The sequence below is a fragment of the Carassius gibelio genome, chromosome A3 (genome assembly GCF_023724105.1).
Source record: "Carassius gibelio isolate Cgi1373 ecotype wild population from Czech Republic chromosome A3, carGib1.2-hapl.c, whole genome shotgun sequence".
Lineage (NCBI taxonomy): Eukaryota > Metazoa > Chordata > Actinopteri > Cypriniformes > Cyprinidae > Carassius > Carassius gibelio.
In genome coordinates, this window is record NC_068373.1 from 19,257,904 (window position 1) to 19,274,492 (window position 16,589).

A 16,589-nucleotide genomic window follows, 5' to 3' on the forward strand; every position below is an offset into this window, starting at 1 on the left:
TTTCGATACTTGCATTGTTTTATCTCCTTATACTTGAATGTTAATTGTGAATTAGAAGCTGCTCCTTGTCATTTCCATTCACTGAATAATGTGGCCGACGTGTGCATCGAGTCAGTCATCATGGCAAGTGTGAAATGTATGGCAGTGTGGGCCCACATTACAAAACTAAGCAACACCAGTGTCAGATGCAATATATGCAATAGAATAATAGTTAAGAGACGCAACATTAGTAATTTAATGAAACATTTACTAACAACACAACATCTACCTCAAGCAATGTGCTGTATTATGTCTCGCGGCTCCTGTTCCAGCTGAAACTGCTGAAACAGTTGAGAGAAAAACAATGCGTTCATGTCTTAAAGAGACAGTAGTACTACACATTCTGCCGCTTGTTATTAAAGGGACAGTTTGCCCCAAAAATTACATTGTCGTTATTTACTCAGCCATGTTGTATCAAACAAGTCTTGATTTTTATTTATTCTTGCGCTGAACACAAGAGAATATATTTTGAAAAATATGGATAACACAGTTGCTGGTCCCAACTGACTTTAATAGTTGGGGGGAGGGGGGATGAAAGTCAGTAGCCGCATTTCCACTGTCGGGCCAGTGCGAGCCAGGGCTTAAAGCGGGCCGGGCGGGGCTCATAGCCCCGGGCCAGTAGCACGAGGCCAGAATAGCGCAGGGTTTCCACAGAGGAGCTTGAAGCACCGCTGCACGTCACTAAAACACGCCCTTTACACGCCTCTCAGAAAAACGTCATGCAACCTCATTATTTCACCATCAAAGAGAAGTTATCAGAAAACTAAGAAATAAGTCACTGGAACATGCGCGATCACAAAACAAACATAATAAAAGCGGCCGTTTGTTTGCATGCTTTGTTATATATTCAAATTCAAAAGCATCGATGTTTTAACTATAGAATTGATTTAATTTATCAGGACTCAAAATTAATCTAAATACACTTATTACTATTTTATTTATTTATTTGTTTTTAACGCTTATGAAAATAGCCTGCTTATTCAGTCGAGTCTGTTTCTGTTTATTAGCCACAGTAGCCGTCACATTTAGAATGAATGATAATATCTCTATTTTTATAAAAACTCCCGAACAAAAAACATTATTAGGCCATATTCTTTTATGATAGGCAACGTGAGAAAAACTCTCGAGACGAGGTTTGTGACAGATAATATAAGTTACTTAATAAATACACGACTGTGATAGAGAATAAGAAGCTGACGTCTGATTTCTTCAAGCGGTCATATTTTACCATGTTTACTATGGTAATGTGTTTAGCGTGCATATCTTTTTCATGGCTTATAAATATTTCTGCCTTGTATGGTGATTTTAATCCACATTGGATCAAGTTATTTCAAACACTCTCTGCTGACTGAAAGAGAGTTTTGAGCTCGACTTATTTAAAAAAGTGTTTAATGGTGTTAAAGCTGTTATCTTTCTGAAATGATCCGCAGTGCAGTCTCGCTATTTTTATAAAAGCTCCCGAAAAAAATCATTACTAGGCTATATTTTGATGATATGCAACGTGAAGCTAAACTTTTGAAAGGAGACGACAGATAAAATGTTACTTAATAAATACATGATTGTGATAGAGAATAAGAAGCTGACGTCTGATTTCTCCAAGCGGTCATATTTAACATCTTTACTGTGTAACGTTAATGTTTAGCGTGCATAGTCTTTTACATCGCTTCTAAATATTTCTGCCTTGTTTAGTGATTATAATCCACATCGGATCAAGTTATTTCAAACACTTGCTGCTAACTAAGAGTGAGTTTTGAGCTCAACTTATTTTAAAAGTCTTTAATGCTGCTGTTAAAGCTGTTATCTTTCTGAAATGATCCGCGCTGACGCTCTCCAGACACGGAGAAACTCCGCCTTTGTTCATAACTCCTCCTCTAGCCCCAGCTGGCCCGCTTTGGCCCAAGGTTTTCGTCGGGCCAAAAAACCTGGCCGTTGGCCCTGAGGAAGCCCCGGCGAGGCACGATCAAGCCCCGGAAGTGACTGTGGAAACGCGACTGGCCCTGGCACGCACTAGCACGCCCGGTCCTAGCTCGATAGTGGAAACACGGCTAGTGGGGACCAGCAACTGTTTAGTTTCCCACATTCTTCAAAATATTTTTTTATGTTCTACAGCAGAAAGAAACTCATTCAGGTTTAAAACAACTTGAGAGTGAGTAAATGATGACACAATTTTCATATTTGGGTGAACTATTCTTTTAATTTTAACCAGTTATGTTAATACAGTTACTAAAATTCAGCATTAATAAAATAACTTGGGAATTTTCAGCATCTTTTCACGTCATATTTTTTTGCACCAGATAGTTTTGATAACGGTATCAGTAAGTATCGGTATTATAAAATGTAAACGATACCCATTCCTAGTCATGGGTAGTACCAGTTGTGCTGGATAGACCCTGCTCCGAAGTAGGAGCTAATTTGGTTCTCGAAAAAGGCAGTCAAGTACTAAAATCAAACCCAGCTCCGACGGTGCAAAAATGCCAAAAAGAGGGTAGTTCCACAATTACAAATGACCTATAATGACCATGCTTTGCCATTTCACAGACCAAGGCTCATCATTGAAAATGGTCAGTGGGTGTAGCATTTTTCCACTGAGTGATGTGGAAATGCTGATAGCTCAGGTCTTTATCTCTTGACCTTGTCCTCGCTCTCACAGTAGCTTAAAGCCAAAGCCAGCAGTGTGACTGACACTTGGTTGTGTCTGGCAGCGGTTACTAAATGCTCTCCTTGGAAAAGAGTTTACAAGGGTGTCTGTGGGTTTTGCTAAGAAATGGTCAAAAGTTTAAATTGTGTGGACATGATGACATTTCATCAAATAGGTTATAGCCTTATTTGAAACCCTCCATTAAAAGTTTGTTTGACTAGAGGAAAGACCTTAAAGAATTATGACGTAAATACTGCATGTTTCCAGCACCCACCCCTCCCTGGTTACCCCGGGTTACGTTTTACTTATCTGTTGGCCCAGATGTCCTTGTGTCGTCTTCATGATACTGAGTGATAGGCAATAAAGTTGACTCAGGCTTATTGGCTGCTGTGTGCATACCAATATTTTGCTCCCTTTTATCTTGACTGGATAATAAACATGCACACTCACTTGCATTTATTCCTTATTTCATCACTTCAGTCCATCCAAAAAATACCAGCTGGAAATGATTTGGTCTTGTAAAATTTTGAAACATGTCCCAGTCTACCTTTTAGTTTTTTCTTTCCATCTTTTATTTCTAACATCTTGGTCTATAAAAAATTCAAAAGTTTGTTGTGGTCTTTTTATTTTTATTATTATTATTGTTATTATTATTATTATTATTATTATCATTATTATTATTATTAGCAAAACCTTAGGGTCATATATTGGAAAACGCTTCAAGAAATGGTTTGTGACGTCTGTTTTGTGGCGAAGGTTTAGTTTGTTGACTAAATCAGCTAGCTGTTGCTTAGCAATGACCATGCACAAAACAGACATTCACTTGCAAGGAAGAGCCACTGCCAAAAATGGTCTGCATTAACTCATCAAGGCAGGAAAAAGCACTTAAAAATGGCAAAAGCAAAACTTTGCAGTTCGAAAGGATAGTAGCTTGTCCTGTCTGCTTTAATAGGTAGAGATTATTGACATAACTGACACCAAATATGGCCAGTCGTTTCAAGTCAAGGCATGTTCATGCATACTTGTAATTTTAAGACAAATTGCAGACCTGATCATGTCTGCAAGTTCTTTTGGGAGTGTTGAAGAAAGTGTTTTTTTATTTTTTATTTTTTATTTTTTTTTATTATTATTGTTGTTGTGGTTTTATAACTTGACTCCACTTGATTTAGCTATATATTTGAACAAGAAAGTTTTTTTTTCTTGTCATTTTTGCGCTTCAGCAGTGAAGAAATGCACTAGTATTTTTGGTGTTCCTAGAAAGATGCCTTCAGATACTGTGTAAAACTGAAAGCATTCATACTTTCTGTAATGCTGTAGTCACGCAGGCTTGCCGTTTGAGTACACCACTGCTTGTTGCAGTGCAACAGATCTGCAGGGTAGGCTTGCTTGTTGCAACGTGACCACCTAACTTCCTGACGGTTGTCATTCCACAGCAAGCGAGTCGAAGCTTTATGAACAGGAAGTTGCCCCTAAGAAAACAGGCCTGTTGCATGGTTGCAGTATTATTTCACACTTTTGTTTCCTTTTTAACTGCTTTGCTAAAGCATTTAAGTGGAAAAAAGACTGATTCAAGAAAAGAAAACCCCCAAAGAAGCTCCCCCTCACAGAGCCCCTGCTACAGGCGGCAGGAGGAGCTGACAGGAGTTTTAGCTCGAGCAGTAAAATGACACCAGGCCTGTCCTGTCCTTTTTTTTTTTTCTTTCTTTCTTGTGAAATGCGAAGAGAAGGAACAAAGCTGGGTGTCTTTGAAGGCTTCTGGTAAACCAGGAGAGGAGGGGAAAAGAAAGCTGTTCTCTAATCCTGTATTACTTGAAGGTAGATGTTCAGCTTTTATAATGCACTACAAATGTGTTTTACTTGGTATCTTAAGCTCTTCTAGTCTGTTTTCTTCTTAAATTGGTGTATTTGTAAAATCTTTCACAGCTGCTGTGATGTGAGAGAAATAATGTATCGTACTAGTCTGTTTTTATAGCTCGCTGTTCTAGACTGTGGACCTCTTCTATAAAGATCAGGATTGTTTTTGCACCCTGTGATCTGTCCATTGGAATAGATTTAATTCTTTGTTTATTGGGAATCTGAACTGCTGCTTTATGAGGTCATTCCTAAAGAGGAAATTCCACAGCCAAAACAATGTCCGTGAACAAGCCTCTGGATATTGCAAACAGTTGCGCTGAGGGTGCAGTGCATTAACAGGGTTATGAAGCTTAATGTGGAGTTGTGGACTGTTAAATTACTTACTTTCTGTTCTATAGTATTGTATGTTTTCCAACCTGTGCGCAAGGAAAGAATTTATATAGAGAAACTGAAATCAGATGCATTGCTTATTTTTGTTCTTGCAAACTAGATTAATAATTTCAACAAAGGTTAATAAAGTACCAAAAATACATAATGGTAATACCATATTTCTGGGGACGTGTTATATTGTTTTCTTTGACATACCTTGCAGTAGTATTTAAAAGATGATGGCATTGGCAATCTGATACTGTATCAGTACATTAAGTGGATGTGGATGTCCGTTTCAAAAGATACTGTTACTTATAATCAGTCCTGACTGTACAAGAACACTGTAATATTGAAACATTAATTTATCATTTAATCAAATTAAACACAACAGCAGTTTTAGGGTTCGTGTTTGTTTGTTAATGTAGGCATTGCGGCAGTGGCTCAAAACACTGCGTGCTTCAGTATGTGTTCAGTAAACGTTTCAGCACGTCTGCACCATTCATTCATACATACAGAGTTGTGTAGAACAGGCAGGATTCATATTTAAATTGTATTTTTGTGGCTTAATATTTACAGAAACTAGTCCATATTGCGTTTTGATTTAAATGTAGTGGCCTACTTTTTAGTAATCCAAAATTTAGCAAATTACATTTGACATTCCACATTATACAGTAAATTCTATTTTCATTGCTGGTTTCCGCAATTCTGTCCACATTTTCTGCATCGTGGAAAATCATAGGGCCCTAGAATATTGTTTTTAGTGAGCACAGAAGTTGTGACGCATATCAATAATTGTTTTCATGGACTATGACTCTTGAGATTAAGTCTTTGAGTTTTTTCACCACATTTTACAACCTACTATCTTATGTTGTTTCTGATAATTGTGCAAGATTGTATTAATAAACTGCTAAACTGTGACAACAACTGCACTATTTGTGAGATGATAGTCGCAGATCTATACTATGTTAGAAACATTATGGAAAGGTTTTGAGTTTGGTTGAATGGAGGCAAATTTTGGACAAAATGTAGAGGAGTGCCATATTAATTTACTGTGTATTTAACATGGTAGCCATGAATATAATTGGAATAGCTCTGTATGTTCTATAAGCAAACCATGTAGACAACAATTACAGTCCTATCTTATTTAAATTATTGGCCTTTACAGTGTTTAAAAATATGTCAGTGGGGAAAAACATGATGGTATATCAGTGAATATGCTTCCTTGGTGTTATGTTAAGACAACATTATAGATGTTTGTAGATGTAGCTTTAATTTTAATGAAAATCACACTTTTGGCATAGTCTGAAATACATGTTTTTATTTTAATTTCAGTGCCAGAACATATCAAGTCCAGTTTCAGCCAGCCTCAGTCTGCCAATTAGAACAGCAGCACCTCCACTGTAACCTGCACCATCAGCAATGCCAAGAGGGCCCCAGCCAGCGGCCAGCCCCAAGCCCTGCCTCGGTACCCGCTCTGTGAAGTTTCGCCGCATCTCTGTCAGCACAAACAGAAACCGCTGTTGAAGCGTGGGCATTCCCTCACGTTCCTTGCTTGCCACCCTGGGAACTGAAGTGCAGCTCAACTTTAGCCAGCCAGAGGAGCTTACGACAGAGAGGTCTGTCCTACACTGCGCCCAAAGCCACCTCTCAGGTACCTGTGCTCTTGATAATGTCCCTATTGTATTGTTTTTTTTGTTTGTTTGTTTTTTTAGATCTTAAAAAGCAGAATGTATGTTAGTTGAATTATTATTAAAAAAAATTATTATATATTAAGTAGTCAGGTCAATAAATTCACTATTTTTCACCAAATACATTTTTTATTGTAAGCATTGTCAGTTCTCCCATTTATTTCCAAATTAAGACCATTTTCAATGCTTGAAAATTAATAATTTATGTTCCCAGGCACTTTTTCAGTATTCAATTCTGAAGTAATGTAATGAAGCCATTAATAAAAATAATGAAGCCATTATTTTTGCTAGTGGTTGCCAGTTCCGTACAAACAAGTTAAAGTCGCTTGTATTAAAAAGAAGGATGTCTTCTAATAAAAAATCTCAATCTTTAAATTATGCTGTTTTCATTTTGTTGAATTGAAAATCTTTGGTCATAGATGTTGAAATAAGCACAGATTTTTGCTGCATGGTCTTAGTGTGGGGCTGTTTGATTGGTGTTGAGACCTATTTTTTGGCTTCATGTAGCTGGTTTTCTTCATGGTGTTGCTCTTTGTTTTGTAGGCATGGCTCCCATTCGGGATTCCGTCAGCCACTCCCCTAACCAAACAGGTGACTCACTTTTTCTTTTTCTTTTTCCTTACCATGTGCTGTTGTTTACCATTTTTGTTTGTGCGTGTTAGGTCCAAAAGTCACCTAAAGACCTGTTTGGCTGTTCATATTTAGGCAGATTGCAAGTTGTTGTCAGTATCTCTGTGGTGTATGCTTAATGGTGTCAGGAAGTAATTTTGATGTTGCCTAATTTAACCATTTGCTCTACAATGTCTTAAAAGAACATTATCATAATGTCTTGGCATAGGTAGATCTGTGTTTTTCCTGTTTTATGTAAAGCCAGACAAGTAGTGCTTCCAACTGGTACAAAGTTCTTACTTTTCTGAATTAGTTTTTACAATGCAAGTCAGAGATTATACACTTTGCCCATAACACATTACAAGTCTCCTTATAGGGATAGTTCATCCAAGAATGAAACGTTTGTCATCATTTACAGATACTCATCGTTCCAAACTTGTATGACTGACTTTCTTACATGAAGATAAAATATAAAACATCTGTGTTTTTGTTCATCTAGTCAGTGGTGTCCAAGGTTGTTTTAGACACCATTGACTTGCATTATATGGACATAATATATTTTGTCTTCAACAGATGAAAGCAAGTTAATTTCGGAATTACATGGTGACAGAATTATCATTGTTCTATCCCTTTAACTAGAAGACTCTACAAGTCTCTTCTTGGTTGACAGCTCTCTTTGTCTCCCCTTGGAGACGGGATACTAGATTGAAATGTAATATAACTGTAATTTTCCTTGACCTCATTGACCTTCAGCAGAATCTCCCATTTTATTGAATAAAATGGGTCACTCTTAAACTGTTTACTTGAGACCTGCAGTGAGACTGTGTGTGTTTCTTTGTCTTCCCATATCTTTTGGTAACACAGCCAGAGAGACTTGGCAAGGGAACAGTGCTCAAGGAAGCTTGGCAGCCATCTTGCAGAAAAATATGAAAGCGAGCAGAACATTTATTTCAAGGAACACAAGTTTCATTATTGTTAGAGTTTAGTGCCACTACACTTGCCACATCTATGTAAAATCAGTGAGCTTGCAGAGACGCTTCACACTTGGTGTTGCTTTTAGCAGTCATCTGGCTTTCTCTCCTCTTCTATCCTGGCATGCACCATGATCATGCTGCTGCTACAAAATGGTGGCAGATCTACTACTGTTTCAGTCTGGCTTGAGTGAGACACACCTCAGCAGGACAGAGACATGGCCTATGGGCAGTTAGCCATTGTTGTGTAATCCATAAATGGGCAAGTTGCTATATATTCTAAACAAAGTCTACCAAATGTTACTATTTTTAGCATATTATTCATGTACAACATTTGGCTTTGGTTTTATTTGCAATGTGTGTATTAGTTAATCATTTTAAAGTATAAGGATATTTAATTGTATGGAGCCAGTTGAACAAAAATGTTTAATATGAATATTTATATATTTTTTTTAATATGTAAGTTTGCTTTAGTGTATGTTTTAGTCCTAAGGCCTGTTCACGATAACTGTAAAGATAATGATATTGTTCTAAAAATCGTTCTCAGTATTAAAGTATAGCAGAGTCCACACCACAGCTATTACGATAAAGGCACAGAGAAATTATATCATTGGAATCACTTTCAGAACTTTTTTTCCAGCTGATAAAAAAATAAAAACATTGACAGCCGAATCAATCCTGCTATAAGGAGCTTGAGAGTTTGAAGCAGTAAATGAGCCTGAGCTTGGAATAAATAGACTGCAGTATATCATCTGCTGGTGTGGACTAGTCACTACACTCTTATTTACTAAAAAATAAAAACAGACCGTGTTTACAGAGGTTTTATTTATTTATTTTTCATTGTTTGCTCTCTGAACTGATTTGACCTTTTTATTTGCTTTCACAGGTTTGGAACATACTGGTCTGGAGCCACAGTATGAGAATTCACCATGGAGCTCTAGCTCACCTTGTGGTGACTCGAACAGCAACTGGGGAAAAGTTATTGTAGATAAGGGACCCTGGCCCTCCATCACTGGTAGTGACCCAGAGTTAGCCTCAGAATGTATGGATGCTGACTCTGCCTCCAGCTCTGGGTCAGAAAAAAATCTTAGTATGATGACGTCTAGGAGCACTGGTGGAGACAACAATGGCAATAGACAAGGCTCTCATTTCATGGTTGCAAATGGCAGCAATAATGTGGGTAATGGGAGTATTAAGGGGCCTTGGTGTGTATCCAATGGCTCGATGCTAAGCACATGTCAAGGCTCCATTGAGGACTCCAGCAGCAAGCTGGCAGAAAGCAGCCATGGCAAAATAAATGCATGGGGTACCCAAGGTTCCTCAAACAATATAGGTATAAATCCAAGCACTTTGAACCCAAATGCCAACCATGGTGCCTGGCCCGTTCTTCAGAACACTGGACCCAACCCCCATGGGCCTGTGGGAAATGGAAATGGTGGCACCAACACTCAACAAAGCACCATAGGTCAAACACCCAGCATGCAGAGTATCAACTCTAAGATGTCCTGGGGATGCTTGCAGGAAAATATGTCTGAAGCTGAAGTCAATGGTACAAACAAGGTTCCAAGTGGGCAGCCTCAAAACCTTAACACTGAATTTAATGGACCAAATAACACTACTAACACGATGACCTCTAGTTTACCAAACTCTACAGGTTCAATCCAGATGAATGAACAGCCCCCAGGGCACAGAGCTTGGCCTATGAGTACAGGGTGCTCCCCTCAGCTCCCTATTTCTCCAGTCTCTAATGGCACTTCCATTTCTCAACATGGCAACAGTGAGGGAATTAACAGCGGGTCTTATGGTACAGCATGGGGCATTTCGCCCAGCACTAATTACTCTGGAGACAAATGTCCTATCCCAAAAGGCCAAGCTGTGGGCGACACTGTGAATGCAACTCTAATGCAGTCTGGAGCCAACAGCTCCTCTGTGAGTGCTGCTTCTTTAAAGAATAATAATAATAACGGGATGAGCGGTCATGGAGGAGGTTGGGACTCAGCACCCGCTACCTCACAAAGTATGTCTTGGGGAGCAGGTAATGGTGTGGGCCCAGCTGGGATCCCTCACCCCTGGGGGAGTGCCTCCTCCTCCTCTTCCTCTTCCTCATCCTCTTCAAACACTGGCACTAAGGTCTCAAATGGGGAGTGGAACACTTTGCCCAGCAACAGTCAGCATTCCAATGATAGTACGAATGGAAGCAAGAAGGGAACAAATGGATGGAAGTCATTGGAGGATGATGCTCTTGGTATTGGGAGCTCTGGTCAACCGTCACAAGTCAGCACATGGAACAAGTCTACAGGCAGTGAAGGAAGTGGAGAGAGCTCAGGAGGTCATAGTGAGAGGGATGGGCAACGTGGGGGCAACCGAAGGAGGGGTAATCAGCAGGGCATGATCAATGCAGCTCTCTCTAGAATTGACGTGGACCCCAGGGTGTTATCCAACACAGGGTGGGGACAAACTCCAGTCCGCCAGAACACTGCATGGGATGTTTCAAGCTCTGATAAAAAGACAGGAAATGGACAGACAGGCTGGGGTAGTGCTCCCCCTCAGGCATCTAACTCAGGTGGTTGGGGAGATGGACCCAGCACCAACAAAAGTAGCAATTCTTCAGTATCTGGGTGGTCTGAATCAAAACCTTCAACTGGCTGGGGAGAAACCAAAGGTCCAGCTGGGCAGAATGGGTGGGAGGATTCCCCGTCTGTTACATTGAGCAAGGGTAGTTCCTCATGGAATGGTAGCAAGGATGAGAAGACCTCCTGGAATAGTGCACCAAAGGCAAAGCAGGGATGGTGCGGAGAAGGCCCAAAGGGAAACCATTGGGTGGAGCCCCAGAAGTCTGGTTCAGGTGGCTGGGATAGTGACAGCGACCGCTCTGGATCAGGCTGGAATGAGCCTGGGCAGTGTGGTACAAGCAACACTTGGGGAGGCAGTGGAGGCACCAACACTCCTGACCAGAGTGGTCCAACCACAGGATGGGGAGAGCCACCCAAGACCAACAATCAAAACCAAACCTGGGGTGAGCCAATCAAACCCAGCCACTCCAACCCCACCTGGGTTGACAATTCAAAACCGAACAAGTCTTCAGAGTGGGGCAAGTCTCAAGATTCCAGCATGGGAATGTTCAGGAGTGGGAACAACTCTCAGACTGGAGCCCCTTGTCAGAACAAGCCTTCAGGATGGCTGGGAGGACCAGTGCCTGCTGCTTCCAAAGAAGAAGAATCCACTGGATGGGAAGAACCATCCCCTGAATCCATCAGGCGTAGAATGGAGATCGATGATGGTACTTCAGCATGGGGAGATCCCACTAAGTATAAGTGCAGTAACGTAAATACATGGAACAACAACACTGCTGGAGAGCAGGATGGCATGGCTGTTTCTCAGCCCCCACAGGCCCAAAGCTCTATGGCTCCAAAAGAAAAGAACTGCAGCTCAGGTGGGTCTCTTCCTTTTTGGCAGTGCCTTGGCAATTATTACTCAACCATTATATTTAGCTTTAGTCATGAAGTCATCCCTTTGGAATTTCTCTGGATGCACTTTTTCCTCCCACCCCTTTCCTCTAATACTTCCCGGCACTGACAAGCTCTGAACTTACGAGCAAGTGTTTGTGTGTGCATGTCTATATATAAATGTTCATGCAGTGCAGAGGAATGCATGTGCATTGTAGAAGTGCAGCCTTTTCCATTATTTTTAATTATTTGCTTAACAGAAAATTTAAAGGTGTATGTTCAAGTAATGTTCCTACTTAATTTAGAATTGGCTGTGGATAAGCTGTGCTCAGGGAAAAATAAGCTTGGATTACATTCTGACCGATGGTGCTGTCATATGGCAGCAACCTGAGCAGCAGGGCACACATGAACAGGGCTATTTTTGAAGGAAGTATTCAGGACATATGCTGGATGGTGAAAGTGCAAAAACCTCAGTAGTTAAATGTAAGCTGATCCATCAGAAGAACTTCAGAGTAAACAAAGCTTACATAAGTATGTTTATGCAAGGCTTGGATTTGGGCGATTGTAAAGTTTGTAAATATGAATAGCATTGTCTTATAAAAAGATTTCAATTTTTAAATAATGTAAGGTTGTCAAGTATGGTTAATATTTTGTTTAAATGCAAATTAGTTGTTGCGTAGTTGTTTTCCATGTATCTTAAGCATTACACTTTGATTCTTATTTGCTATGATAGTTTTGGGTTTGATTACAAAATAGTCCTTATATACCTTTTTTTTAATGCAGTTTTCTCATTTGTTGTCTTCACTACATTACGTGCAGAAATATATAATGTTATATCCTGCTCTTTGATCATGGTATTAATTTATTTCTTTATATTTGCTTTGTGATCACAGGGTGGGGAGAACCATATGGTGGCCCACAAAAAATGGAGTCCTCTACCTGGGGTGAGCATGCTGCTCCACCTGTCACTGTGGACAATGGCACATCTGCTTGGGGAAAGCCTGTTAATACAGGTTCCAGCTGGGAAGAGCCGGGAAGGAAAACCTCAGTAGGCAGTAGCTGGGGTCACGCTGCTGTAGGACAACAATCACAACACAAGTCTGGTACGTCCCATCTCCAGTTGAGGCAAAGAACATTCTTTGATTTTTCTTTATTTGACTTCATTTCTTCTTGGGCTTTTTCATTGTAAATATCAGGGAAATAATGTTATGTTCAATTTTTTGTTTTTGTTTTTCCATTTTTTTATGTGTTTGGTTGTTTTATTTGGACTTTTAGGATCCAAACCTATGCAAGATAACTGGGGTGGAGAGGAGACGTCCATGACAGGGCACTCCAACTGGGAGGAGGAAAAGGAATTAGAGATGGGCATGTGGAACAACAATCTATCACAGGAAATGAACCAACATGGAAACTGGTCCTACAAGAAGGTGCCTCCAAAGGTAATAATTAAGACCCCATTTAGGCTTGCAGGCCTGATTAAAAATAATAATTCACTGAATTTATGGTTTAATCTAAGGGGGGGACAAAATTAACATGGTTTGCTTCTTATTTACTTTTTTTTTTTACCCTTTTTCCATTAGCTTAACAAAGGACCCAATAAGCAAGATGATTCTCAGTGGATGAATCCGCTTGTGAAACAGCTCACCAACATGTACCCTGTAAGGATAACGTCTGATTGCTGTTCTTTTCTGTGAAACCTGTTTATACCTAATATTATGTGTCCCAAAATCTTTTATGAAGCAGAAAGTTATTAGATTGGCGTGTTGATGCTTCTTTGTCATTTTGCAGAGGGATTCCGCTGAAGATTCCCTGAAGAGCAATAAGATGGATATGTCTGGAGGTAGCTCACATTCACATGCTCATCCAGTGCTGCTATCGAGTGATGTTTGTTGTAGCCCATGAGTATTAGCATGTTTTTGTAAAATCTATCAATTCTTCTCATCTTTGGTAGGAATGACAGACAAGCGCATTGATGTTGACAAGCATGTTTTTAACATCGGAGAGTACGGGAAAAATACTGCTTCACGCCACCAGATCCACAAAGACTCTCCTATAGACCGTAACTCCTATATGGATAAGGTCAGTTATTGCTTACCGTCCTTCATTTTCACCACTTATAGTCCTGCTTGTTGGGTACTTTGGCACCCTCTATGGGACGAGAATGCAACTTGAAGACCCAAAGTTATATGGCTTCAAGACCAGTGAATCTTAACTTAACTTTTGCAGAATGTCAGCTTTTCCCCTAAAAATAGTTCACTGCCAAACCAGTTCAGCTTGCCTCACCATCCAAACTGTTTCAGTTAGGCAGGTGAGGTAGTGTATGCTGTGTGCTGAAGCTGTGAATGCACTGGGTTTCCGGATGCTCATTTACATGTGTGTTATGCTTTTTCACAGAATGTAAATATGTACGGTGTTGGTAATGCAGCAGCACAAGGCCGGAATGCACAGCAGCCTCCAGCACAAGCTCTGAACTCTGCTCAGCCCGGTCTACGCAACCAAGTGCCTCCTCAACTACTTCCCTCTCAGGTAATGCCTTTTGGGTTTTTAAATCCCAGCTTACTCTAAGATGATGATGATGATGATGATGATGTGTGGTGTACAGGGTTCCCGTTTGCCCTGGAAATGAATAAAAATGTACCCTTAAAAGTAGGGCTGCACGATTTGAAGTTGTTCTTAGTATTCTTAGTATATAAAATAGATATGGTACTATTCTAAAATTTCATTATTAAATACATTATTATTATTTTTATTAGTAGTAGTAGTAGTATTGCAAACTGAGTTTCTCTGAAATGTTGAAAACACAAATCAGCATTTGAGCTTCCCACATGTAAAAACAGTGCTGCACTTTACACTGAATTCATATATTTTTCATTAAATCACATTTTGTTTAATTTAGATTCATTTTGCAGCCCTACTTAAAAATATTGAGTGCTCCACTATTTATCCCCTAAAAAAAAAATATCTATATATCTATATAGATATAGATATATAGATTTAGATATAATTATTAAATTTATTTGTTTAAAATTCAATAAATACATATTATTTAAATGTTATAAATTAGTGTATATATTTCAAATAAATGTTTTCAATTAAGCTGCCATAGACAGGAAGCATTAGAATTTGTAGACCAGATACATACATATTTATTTTGATTAATTGATAATTTATTTTCTATATTTTTCATAACAAATGTGTACATTGTCTTTTCCCAGGTCCCACCATCCCTGTTGAAGTACTCTCCCAATAATGGGGGTCTGAACCCTCTGTTTGGCCCACAGCAGGTGGCTGTGCTGAACCAGCTGTCCCAGCTCAACCAACTGTCTCAGCTTTCTCAGATTAATCAGTTACAGGTATTGATCTTACTGCAAGTAACAGCCTAGAAGATATTTACTGATAAGTTACCTCATTCACAGTGATATTCACATCTTACTTCCCCCTTGGCTCAGCGTCTCCTTTTGCAGCAAAAAGCGCAAAGCCAGAGAGCCATGCCTGTTAACAGCCGCCAGCAACAGGAACAGGTTTGTGATCTCTTAGACCCATTTATGTGTGCCACTTCCTGCTTTGTTGACTCATTTGACATGACATTTTCCATTTGTGATAATGTGTAGGGTCGTGGTCTGGGTCCGTCCCAGCAGATGATGCAGAGTTCCCGCCATCTCGATCCTTCTTTGATGAAGCAGCAGACTTCCCCTCAGCCACCCTCGCTGCACCAGCCCAGCCTCAAGTCCTGCATGGAGAACTTCATGCCCCTCAATGCCTCTGACCTGCAGAAGGAACAAAGTTCCTTGAGCTCGTTCAGTAATTTCCCTTTAGGTGGGTGCCCTCCCCATCTTAATGTAGGCCAGACAGACTCTTTGTTGCACCAAGCTGCCAAGCCCAACTCGATGTTTGCCTCTGACATGTCAGGCTGTCAGTCAGCTGGCATTAGTCAAAGTCATAGCCTCCTAGCCCCACCTCTGAGCAATGGCCACATGGTGCCAGGCTCTCCCATCAACCCTCGGGTAGGAAAGAACTTCTACCCTGACAGCAGCTCTCTTCCAGCAAGAGGTGAATACAGTCTATCTATTTTGTTTTCCCCAGTAAAATGTCCTCTTGCATTTTGTATTTGAGGGACAAGAAAACAGTGCTACATTGCAAAATCTTTTTGAGTCCTTATTTGATTGGAAATTGAATGTTTGGCTGGCATATGTATGGTGCTTCTACTTATAATTTCTGCCGCTTGACAATAATAACGTTGTTTTTCTTTGTATGTGCTCGTCTCCCCGTACATATGTTTTCCCATATTTTATTGTGCACGGAACATTGTCACGCAAAATCTTAAGTGTTCACTTTTGACACTGTCTCCAAAATCTTTATCAAGTCTTTGAGGGAAAAAAATACTGAGTGCACTCGAATTAAAAATCGAATGAATTGTTGAAATGGTCTTTTTGTTAAACCTCCTGCTCATGTTAATTCCTGTAATGTTCCGGCAATGTTGTTAACCTTACTTTCTGGCAGAACGTGTATTTTCTTTTTCTTTTTTTTTCTTTTTTATTATTAATTTTTATTTGTTGTATTCCTCTAGCTTTGAACTCAAACTTGAATGTAAGCAACCTTGACATTGGCAGTGTTGGTTTTAAGGAGCCACAGTCCCGTCTGAAGAAGTGGACTGCCATGGACATTTCCGTTAACTCGCCACTTGATCAAAACCCCAGCAAATCTGGTGGGTTTCTCCATTTTATATACTTTTTTTTTCACAATCAGTCTTAGGGCTGCACAGTTAATCGTATTAATGTATAAAAAAATTACAGCTGAAATCAATTGACATTATGATTTTTTTGGCTGCCAAGAGTATGAAGTTGACTGTTCAGGCAGCATTGAATATTTAGTGTATAAAACAGCAGTAAATTAATTGTGTTTTGGATGTGTAAATAAAGAAAGCCATGCAGTTGACCTATTCTATTTAACAAATGCAATATCAATGAAAACAATC

The 16,589-nt window shown here is 39.7% G+C and overlaps 2 protein-coding genes across 6 annotated transcripts in view; one reads left to right on the forward strand and one right to left on the reverse strand.

The window, feature by feature from the left end:
• Window positions 1-16,589, reverse strand: part of LOC127950976 (guanine nucleotide-binding protein G(I)/G(S)/G(O) subunit gamma-13-like) — a 115,761-nt gene that overhangs the window by 61,956 nt on the left and 37,216 nt on the right. The window lies entirely within an intron of this gene.
• LOC127950935 (trinucleotide repeat-containing gene 6A protein) overlaps window positions 1-16,589 on the forward strand; it is a 31,996-nt gene that overhangs the window by 6,988 nt on the left and 8,419 nt on the right. For 2 of the 5 annotated variants that reach the window (XM_052548380.1, XM_052548371.1), the window contains exons 4-16: window positions 6,233-6,551; window positions 7,132-7,179; window positions 9,055-11,601; window positions 12,508-12,717; window positions 12,890-13,053; window positions 13,195-13,272; window positions 13,403-13,454; window positions 13,566-13,693; window positions 14,009-14,140; window positions 14,830-14,967; window positions 15,064-15,135; window positions 15,226-15,664; window positions 16,182-16,319. In XM_052548380.1, coding sequence (XP_052404340.1) covers window positions 7,134-7,179; window positions 9,055-11,601; window positions 12,508-12,717; window positions 12,890-13,053; window positions 13,195-13,272; window positions 13,403-13,454; window positions 13,566-13,693; window positions 14,009-14,140; window positions 14,830-14,967; window positions 15,064-15,135; window positions 15,226-15,664; window positions 16,182-16,319 — 4,144 coding nt within the window. In that variant the 5' untranslated portion in view covers window positions 6,233-6,551; window positions 7,132-7,133. Of the gene's footprint in view, window positions 1-4,164; window positions 4,493-6,232; window positions 6,552-7,131; window positions 7,180-8,805; window positions 8,927-9,054; window positions 11,602-12,507; window positions 12,718-12,889; window positions 13,054-13,194; window positions 13,273-13,402; window positions 13,455-13,565; window positions 13,694-14,008; window positions 14,141-14,829; window positions 14,968-15,063; window positions 15,136-15,225; window positions 15,665-16,181; window positions 16,320-16,589 lie in introns of those variants that run through there. The other 3 variants (XM_052548389.1, XM_052548398.1, XM_052548408.1) reach the window with 3 other exon arrangements.